This window comes from Equus caballus, chromosome 7, assembly GCF_041296265.1.
Source record: "Equus caballus isolate H_3958 breed thoroughbred chromosome 7, TB-T2T, whole genome shotgun sequence".
Lineage (NCBI taxonomy): Eukaryota > Metazoa > Chordata > Mammalia > Perissodactyla > Equidae > Equus > Equus caballus.
In genome coordinates, this window is record NC_091690.1 from 80,975,829 (window position 1) to 80,985,784 (window position 9,956).

Consider the following 9,956-nt stretch of genomic DNA (forward strand, 5'->3'; position numbering starts at 1 on the left):
CCTAACTTAGGAAATTCCTCCCTCCTGTAGCAACCTTGACCTCTCGAAGTACCCACAGATGCCTGAGGTAAGCCAGGAGGATTTGAGTTTTGCTACAGCTAGGCATCTGGCCTTCAGAGCAGAGATGCCTTTATAAAATGACCATGAGAGAATGTGCACAAAATTGACCAGACTGGTAGAAGAAAATAAAAATTAAGTTTAGCTCATAGTGACTCCCTGCTTGAAACTGGGTCATCAAACTTTTTATACCCACCTCATCTTTGGGAAGAGACAGTCTTTTTTTCTTTTAAATAAGATACCTTTCTTAGTCATCGGGGATATGCAAATTAAAACCACAATGAGATACCACTTCACACTCACTAGGATGCCTATAATCAGTGACAGATAATAAGTGTTGGTGAGGATGTGAGAAAGCGGAACCTTCACCCACTGCTAGTGGGAATGTACACTGGTGCAGCTGTTTTGGAAAAGAGCCTGGCAATTTCTCAAAAGGTGAAACATGGAGTTGCCATATGACCCAGCAATTCCACTCTTAGGTACATCCCCAAGAGAAATGAAAACATATGTCCACACAAAAACTTGTACACAAATGTTCACAGCAGCATTATTCATAATAATCAACCCAAATCTCCATTAACTTATGGTTAAGTAAAATGTGGAATATTCCTATGAAAAACTATATGCCAACAAATTGAACAACCTGGAAGAAATGGACAAATTCCTAGACTCCTACAATCTCCCCAAACTGAATCAGGAAGAAATGGAGAATCTGAATAGACCAATCACAAGTAAGGAAATAGAAACGGTAATCAAAAACCTCCCCAAAAACAAGAGTCCAGGACCAGACGGCTTCTCCGGAGAATTCTACCAAACATTCAAAGAAGACTTAATACCTATTCTCCTCAAACTGTTCCAGAAAATTGAGAAAGATGGAGAACTCCCTAACACATTCTATGAAGCCAACATCACTCTGATCCCCAAACCTGACAAGGACAACACAAAGAAGGAGAACTACAGGCCGATATCACTGATGAACATAGATGCAAAAATCCTCAACAAAATTTTGGCAAACCGATTACAGCAATACATCAAAAAGATTATACACCATGATCAAGTGGGATTTATACCAGGGACACAGGGATGGTTCAACATCCGCAAGTCAATCAACGTGATACACTACATTAACAAAATGAAAACCAAAAACCACATGATCATCTCAATAGATGCAGAGAAAGCATTCGACAAGATCCAACACCCATTTATGATAAAAACCCTCAGTAAAATGGGTATAGAAGGAAAGTACCTCAACATAATAAAGGCCATATATGATAGACCCACAGCCAACATCATACTCAATGGACAAAAGCTGAAAGCCATCCCTCTGAGGACAGGAACAAGACAAGGGTGCCCACTTTCACCACTCCTATTCAACATAGTTCTGGAGGTGCTGGCCAGAGCAATTCGGCAGGAAAAAGAAATAAAAGGAATCCAAATAGGTAACGAAGAAGTAAAACTCTCGTTGTTTGCAGACGACATGATCTTATACATAGAAAACCCCAAAGAATCCACAGAAAAACTATTAGAAATAATCAACAACTACAGCAAAGTAGCAGGGTATAAAATTAACGTGCATAAATCAGTAGCATTTCTATACACTAACAATAAACTAACAGAAAAAGAACTCAAGAACTCTATCCCATTCACAATCGCAACGAAAAGAATAAAATACCTTGGGATAAACTTAACCAAGGAAGTGAAGGATCTATACAATGAAAACTACAAGACTTTCTTGAAAGAAATAGGCGATGACATAAAGAGATGGAAAGACATCCCTTGCACATGGATTGGAAGAATAAACATAGTTAAAATGTCCATACTACCTAAAGCAATATACAGATTCAATGCTATCCCAATCAGAATCCCAAGAACATTTTTCACAGAAATTGAACAAACAATCCTAAAATTCATATGGGGCAACAAAAGACCGCGAATTGCTAAAGCAATCCTGAGCAAGAAAAACAAAGCCGGCGGAATCACAATCCCCGATTTCAAAACATACTACAAAGCTACAGTGATCAAAACAGCATGGTACTGGTACAAAAACAGGTCCACAGATCAATGGAACAGAATTGAAAGCCCAGAGATAAAACCACACATCTATGGACAGCTAATCTTCGACAAAGGAGCAGAGGGCCTACAATGGAGAAAAGAAAGTCTCTTCAACAAATGGTGCTGGGAAAACTGGACAGCCACATGCAAAAGATTGAAAATTGACCATTCTTTTTCACCACACACCAAAATAAACTCAAAATGGATCAAAGACCTAAAGATTAGGCCTGAGACAATAAGTCTTTTGGAAGAGAATATAGGCAGTACACTCTTTGACATCAGTTTCAAAAGAATCTTTTCGGACACTGCAACTCCTCAGTTGAGGGAAACAATAGAAAGAATAAACAAATGGGACTTCATCAGACTAAAGAGCTTCTTCAAGGCAAGGGAAAACAGGATTGAAACAAAAAAACAGCTCACTAATTGGGAAAAAATATTTACAAGCCACTTATCCGACAAAGGGTTAATCTCCATAATATACAAAGAACTCACACTGCTTAACAACAAAAAAACAAACAACCCGATCAAAAAATGGGCAGAGGACATGAACAGACATTTCTCAAAAGAAGATATGAATATGGCCAATAGACACATGAAAAGATGTTCATCATCGCTAATCATCAGGGAAATGCAAATCAAAACTACACTAAGATATCACCTTACCCCCGTTAGATTGGCAAAAACATCCAAAACCAAGAACGACAAATGTTGGAGAGGTTGTGGAGAAAGAGGAACCCTCATACACTGTTGGTGGGAATGCAAACTGGTACAGCCACTATGGAAAACAGTATGGAGATTTCTCAAAAAGTTAAAAATAGAAATACCCTATGACCCAGCCATCCCATTACTGGGTATCTATCCTAAGAACCTGATATCAGATATCTCAAGAGTCCGTTGCACCCCTATGTTCATTGCAGCATTATTTACAATAGCCAAGACGTGGAACCAGCCTACATGCCCAGAAACTAATGATTGGATAAAGAAGATGTGGTATATATACACAATGGAATACTACTCAGCCATAAAAAAAGACGAAATTGGCCCATTCACAACAATGTGGATGGACCTCGAGGGTATTATGTTAAGCGAAATAAGTCAGTCAGAGAAAGACGAACTCTATATGACTCCACTCATAGGTGGAAATTAGTATATTGAGAAGGAGATCTGATTGGTGGTTACCAGGGAAAAGGGGGGGTGGGGGGAGGGTACGGAGGGGGAAGTGGTGTACCCACAACATGACTAACAAAAATGTACAACTGAAATCTCACAAGGTTGTAATCTATCATAACATTAATAAAAAAAAAAAAAAAAAAAAAATGTGGAATATTCATACAATGGAATATTATTCAGTCATAAACAGAAATGATGTACTGATATATACTACAACATGTATGAACCTTGAAAACACACTAAGTGGAAAAAGCCAATCAAAAAGGACCCTATACTAACAACTCCGTTTTTTGAAACGTCCAGGACAGGCAAATCTACAGAGATCAAAAGTAGATTAGTGGTTGCCTGGGGATGGGCTTTAGGGAGTTGGAAGAAATGGGGAGTGACTACTAATGGCTATGGATTTTGGGGGGAGAGTGATGAATATATTCTAAAATTGATTGTATTGATAATTGCACTACTCTGTGAATATACTAAAAACCGCTGAATTGTACATTTTAAATAGGTGATATATGGTATGTGAATTATATCTCAATAAAGTTGTTTACATATACTGGAGAGAGAAAACACATATAAGTGATAAGATAAATGGAGCAAAATGTTAACAATCAGTGAATCTGATTTTTTTTGTGTGGACATATGTTTTCATTTCTCTTGGGGATGTACCTAAGAGTGGAATTGCTGGGTCATATGGCAACTCCATGTTTCACCTTTTGAGAAATTGCCAGACTCTTTTCCAAAACAGCTGCACCAGTGTACATTCCCACTAGCAGTGGGTGAAGGTTCCGCTTTCTCACATCCTCACCAACACTTATTATCTGTCACTGATTATAGGCATCCTAGTGAGTGTGAAGTGGTATCTCATTGTGGTTTTAATTTGCATATCCCTGATGACTAAGAAAGATATCTTATTTAAAAGAAAAAAAGACTGTCTCTTCCCAGAGATGAAGTGGGTATTTAAAAAAAAGGATGTACTAAAGTTCTCTGTACTATTCATGTCATTGTTTGGTATGAAGTTACAGCAAAAGAAAAAGCTTAAAAAATAAGATATCCCTCATGATAATCAAGCACAGTATTCTTGCTTCTCATGAAACAGAAACCTGCACTAGAAAAAACTGCCATCATGTCCACTCCTGCCCCTGCCAAATATTTTCCTCGTCCCCCCAATCATCAGATTACTACAAAGTATTCCTACTCAAGTAGCAGGAAAGGAGAATGAAATATGGAAAAGGAGACAAATATTCTCCAACTTTCCCAGTGCCTCAGTTTCCTCATCTGTAAAATCAGGTTATATAATCTCTAACAGTTCTTCTGTACTTGACATTCCATGATTCTGATGTTCTAACTTCACTGCTCAATACGGTTAAGGAGAAGTACCATCTGACCAGTCCTCTGGCTTTCCTGGACAGTGAGCACTTTCTCTCTTCTAACGGTGACATTAAGACACAATTTCAGTGTATTCGCAGTGTTCTAAGTAGTCTCACACAGGACACTGGGCAGTCTCCCATCTATCTATGTCCCCAACCTCTTCCCTTCAATTTTTGGCAAGGCCCTATGCTCAGAGGCTGGGAAAATCAGAGTAGTGGATGCAGGAACCTAAGATACTTACATCTCAATACTGGGTGTGAGTCAGTGCAGAGGAACTTAAAGACTCCAAGGCAAGAAAGAGGTCACAAGCAATGGGGAAACAACTCTCAGGTAGATAGGGAAAGTAAACTCAGGAATCCCACCTCGGGGTAAGCCTTCTCCTGCAGTCACCTGGTGGTGCCCATGAGCAGAAAAAGGGAAAATGAAGATGCCCAGGACACCCTCCTACCAAAGAGGTAGAAAGAGGGAATGGACTCTGCTACCATCCACCTCCCCAGGTAGGATGGGCCAACAATAAGGGAAAATGTAAATCAAAAGCAGTTCTTTCAGATTTGCTGATCTACTAGACAAGCTCAAAAAGCTAACAAGCAGAGACCATTTCCTAAAGTTAGCTAGACCTTGTGCTTCACCCATAGGTTATCTTCCTCTCTTTCCAACCCAAAGTACTTCCTCAACTAACCAGAAGACACAACAAAATTAATTTTCGCATCTTCCTCAATTCCTTGCACAACAAATTACTACACGACTTGCTTAAAGCTTAAGTCTGCAAGAAAGCGGAAGAGGTGACAGCGAGAGACTCCTATAAAAGCCAATGATCTGAGTCTATATTCAACATGCTCTATATTCAGCATGCTCTCTGCTTATTGTTGCAAAGAGAAAAGAATGAATCGTAATCTTTCTCCAACAAAACCAGAAAGAACACCGAGCATCTTTGATTTGCTTTCTCTGGATTCACTTTTGAAGAGTATAGAAGTTACTTATGGTACATAACTTAATTTGCTCGGAGAGAACACAGACTCCCCAGTACCTCCCTAGAGAACCTGGGTGCAATTCACAATTTCCTGCAGTTTCACTTACTATGACATCATCAGTTTGGGAGCTCTAAGGCAGGCTGAAGAGAGAAAATGCACCCTGGAGAGTCTCAACACCGACCTGCATAGAGCTATTCGTATTTTCTGTTTTATCCAGAGATTCCCTCTGGGTAGTCCAGATTCCCCTATCAACCCACCAGAAATGAAATGAAAGAAAAAAAGAAATCCTTCAATCAGTGCCTATTCTTACAAAGGCCGCCTATTGAATAAATGCTCTTGGCATTCCACTACTGCAACCACATTGAAAAAGACAGAAAAATACTCTTCTTTACACATTTTATACAACTCATCCCCCTTTCTTTATTCTCTCAATAAGCTTTCACAGGGAGATAATTTTAGATTGCTGAAAAGCCAGATAATTAACAGATAGTCACTAAAAGAGAATTAACATTTTTGAGGGTCTGCTTGATGAGGTACTTTTTATTTACATTCTTTTTTTTATAGATGAGAACCCCAGCCGAGTTATCTAACTTGCCCCCAGTCATAGAGATAGTCAATAGCAGAGCAGGAATGTTTAACCCCAAAACGCAGGGCTCTCCCTCACAAATCACTCGCCAGCTTCATTCCTATGCGTTATAATTTGCAAACTGTTCTCTTTATTTTCAAAAAACAAACGTCTATTTAATTTAATAGACACTCAGAAGAAAGGCATAAAAATAACAGTGTTTTATTCCACCATCTCAAAGCTTTTTACTGATGAGAACTGTGTTATTTTCTGTCTTTCTCAACATGTTAGTGTTTTCTAATGACCCAGTCAGGCAATGAGACGCAGTGTAGAGTCATGAGAGGAGCGGTGGACCAAAGTCAAGCAATTATCCGGCAGGACGGAGGCCCTACTGTCCTTCCTGGGCCTCATTTTCCTCTCTGATGTCCCTTCCAGCTCTAATACCGTGAACCGAATTCCAACAACTACATCACAAAGTCACCAATTTAATAAGCATGAAGCACAGATGAAAAATTACCATCTGTATTACAAGAATTTGAAGACCCAAAAAAGTGAACTTGAAACCATGAGGCCACCCCCAAAAAAGGTCTAGTACTAAATTATATTACTGCTTCATGATTTTTTCTCCACCTGCTATTAATTTGAGGAAATAGTATATTGTTCTGACCTTGCTAAAGGTCAGCAATTTTTCACTTTTTAAAAAGATAGTCCATTTTTTTCATTTAAGTATGCGCCTAATTTTTTTCCACAAGAAACACTGGAATTTTTCTAGTGACACACACACACACACAAAAACCTGTCCTGTCACCTCCGAAACAAAGCAAAATTAGTCAACAGGATCATCATTTTCAGGAAACTTCACAGTGACCACATCATGACACACTAGAAAGGAGTATCCCTCATCAAATCAGGATGCCCAGTGCAACCTGGGCACTCCAGACAAAAAGTTTTTCAAAACTGTTGCAATTCAAAGGCTCCAAGGACGGTGCAGGGGAATTCACGGGGATTTTACAATTCCGACACCCTTCTGCAATTAGCGCCAAATCTGATCTGAGCCCCGTCGTCACTTCCCCACCATGTCCCCTTTGAAAGATGACTTGAGAGCATCACTATGTAACCAAGGCTCTCCAACCAGGTTCCTGGCCTTTTATTCACAAATGACGCTAGCCTCATAAAGGATATAAATTACTTTGATAAAAAAGGCATGGCCCCGGGAAGCAAGCCCTCTCTAGAAACGAAGGGAGTTCTCACCGTGCTTGGAGTGGCCCAAGTTCACTTTATTACTTCATGTCCCATCAACCCAGGGGGCCCAGCCCAGGGCTGGGTCAGAACGGTTTTGAGGAAGTGCTGTTATCACAGGCTTCTTGGGAAGGGGCCAGATAAACTCACCAAGTTTCTGTTGTGCTCTGTTGGTTTTTTTTTTAAAATATGGGTGGAACTTACTCTCACTAGGACATGGGGATGCCTTCTTCCCTCCCTAACGGGTCTTCGAGGACAGACTTCCCTTTATTTTATACTAAGTCACTCAACCTTCACCGGACCGAGGACACACAGCCCTTCCCTCTTCTTCGTCCCAGAGGACGTGACCACAGCGCCGAGGGGCCCCTCACGGCGCGGCGCCCCTCATCCCGCTTCCCCTGCTCCAGCCCGACGTCCCTGTGCCCCGCGCCCGGCGGCCGGGACAAAGCGGGGAGGGGGGCGGCTTCCTCGGGGGTCCCCGGCCGCGGCGGGCGCGGGGAGGCGGCCCCGGGCTCGGCGCGCACTCACCCGACAGTTCGTCCGGCTCCAGCCCGGTCTCAGTGTCCAGCCCGCAGATGACAAAGTAGTCGGCGAAGCGACTGGGCACCGAGCCCCCGCCGCCGCCGCCGCCGCCGCCGCCGCTCATGGCGCCGGGGCCGAGCCGGGCCGGGCCGGGCGGAGCGCAGAGCCCGCGCACCGGGCGCCCGCCCGACCTCAGGCCGCCCCTCCCGCCGCCGCTGCCGCTACCGCGGCTGGGGCCGCCGCCCCCGGCCCTGGCCCGGGCCCCGCGGCTGCCGTGTCGGGGCAGGGGGGCACCGGGCCGCCCCGCGCCGCATCCTGCAAGCCTTCCCCTCCGCGCCGCCGCCGCCAACCGAGAGCGCCACGGCCGGAGAGTCCGGAGAAGGGCGGAGAGCGCCGGGGAGAGCCCCCCGCGGCCCCCTCCCGCCGCGCCTGCGCAGGCGCCTTCTGGGAGGGGGCGGGCGCCTCGCGGAAAGGATGACGTGATGCTCTTCGGGCCGGCTGGTCGCGGCTTCTCAGGCGGGCTCCGCAGAGCGCCCGGGGCTGCCTGGTCGCCCGCAACCGCCACCCGCTCGGGTCTGCGACTCCTTTAGGGAGGGCTGGGGAGGTGCGGGGTGAGTGGGCGCATCCCCCAGAGCTGCGACCCTGGCCCATACTCCGCCCTCCATCTCCGCCTCCCCCGAGAAGTCCGGAGAGGATCTCCGTATCCCTGCCCTGGCACGGGATAGGGTAGCAGGACTGAGCTCCGGAGCCCACTCATCCTATCTCCAGGCTGTCGGCCTAAGCCCGGGATAGCGCCTTCTGCCTGCCTCTGCTTCCCGGAGTCAGTGACCGGCCCTTTACCCAATAAAGCTGAGGATGCCCCCTCTTTTGGCAGAGGTGGATCAGCCCGTCTTGTATTTGCCCTTGTTTTACGAATGGGGAAACTAAGGCTCATAAAGAAGCAAGGACTTCCCCCAAGGTTATATAAAGTCTAAGAGACAAAGCCTGGGCTAGAATCCTGCGCTTGTGGTCAGCTGCCCGCCCCCTCACCCCGACCCCAGCCAAGCCTTTTTCCCATGCACCAGGCTGTCCCCTTTTCTCTCTTGAAAGGTCCAAAGGCCTTTGCCACTTGGGAGCCCCTCTTCTGCGTCTGGGAATTCTCAGATCCATCCGCGAGCCCGTCCTCCTGAGAGAAGAGGGGGATGAGAAGGAGGGAAACTTGCCTCCTAGTACTTGTGTTGGGACCCTCGGATTTGGTTTCCCACAGAAGCTAGGCAGGAAAACGGAGATCAGAAGCCAAGAAGGCAATAGAAGGCTAGTAATAGGATTACTAGCATGGGTTCTAGAAACAGAATGCTCAGATTTGAATCCTGACTTTATCATTTCCCTGTGTGACCTTGGGCAATCCCTAGGTGCCAGCAGTCATGGTTTTTGTGAAGATTACATAAGATAAATACACATACAGGTAAAGTGGTCAGAATAGTGCCTGGAACATAGAAGGCACTCAATAAATATTAGAAATTATTATTATTATTACAGCCAGAGGTGTGCTCAAGGTTTGCTCTGGCAGGCTGCTACTAAGGGCCCTGTAAGGCAGCTGGCTTCCCCAAGGGCTGACTGTGGGCTCTCTCCCGGGTTCTCTCCGGAGTACTTCTCTCAAGTGTTGGTTCCCTAGGGGAGGGTGGCCTGGAGGTCACAGCCAACGTCACCGGGAACCATAGCACCTGCTCCTGCTTGTATCTAACCTGCCGGAACTGGTGGAGAAAAGTGAGAAGAAGAAGGTAGCTTCTCAAAGCCCATTCAGGATGATGTCCCACCCTACCTTGTGTGCTGGCGACACAGAGACAGTAGAGGGGGCTCAGAGAGCTAAGCAGTGACAAAGCACAGAAGGGGGGCATCTCTGCAGGTTGGGGGATGGTCAGGGAAGGCTTCCAGAAGGAGGTGTACTCTGACGTGAGTTCCAAAGGATCAAAAGGAATTTCTCAGGTAAAAAGGGGAGGGAAAGAAGATGTTTCAGACAGCATGCACAACGG

At 44.9% G+C, this 9,956-nt stretch overlaps 1 protein-coding gene across 3 annotated transcripts in view; it reads right to left on the reverse strand.

Annotated features, from left to right (window-relative positions):
* DENND5A (DENN domain containing 5A) overlaps positions 1–8,526 on the reverse strand; it is an 86,256-nt gene extending 77,730 nt beyond the window's left edge. For 2 of the 3 annotated variants that reach the window (XM_070274746.1, XM_023646026.2), the window contains exon 1: positions 7,951–8,214. In XM_070274746.1, coding sequence (XP_070130847.1) covers positions 7,951–8,068 — 118 coding nt within the window. In that variant the 5' untranslated portion in view covers positions 8,069–8,214. Of the gene's footprint in view, positions 1–7,950 lie in introns of all 3 variants that reach the window. The other variant, XM_023646025.2, reaches the window with a different exon arrangement.
* Positions 8,527–9,956: the final 1,430 nt, after the last annotated feature.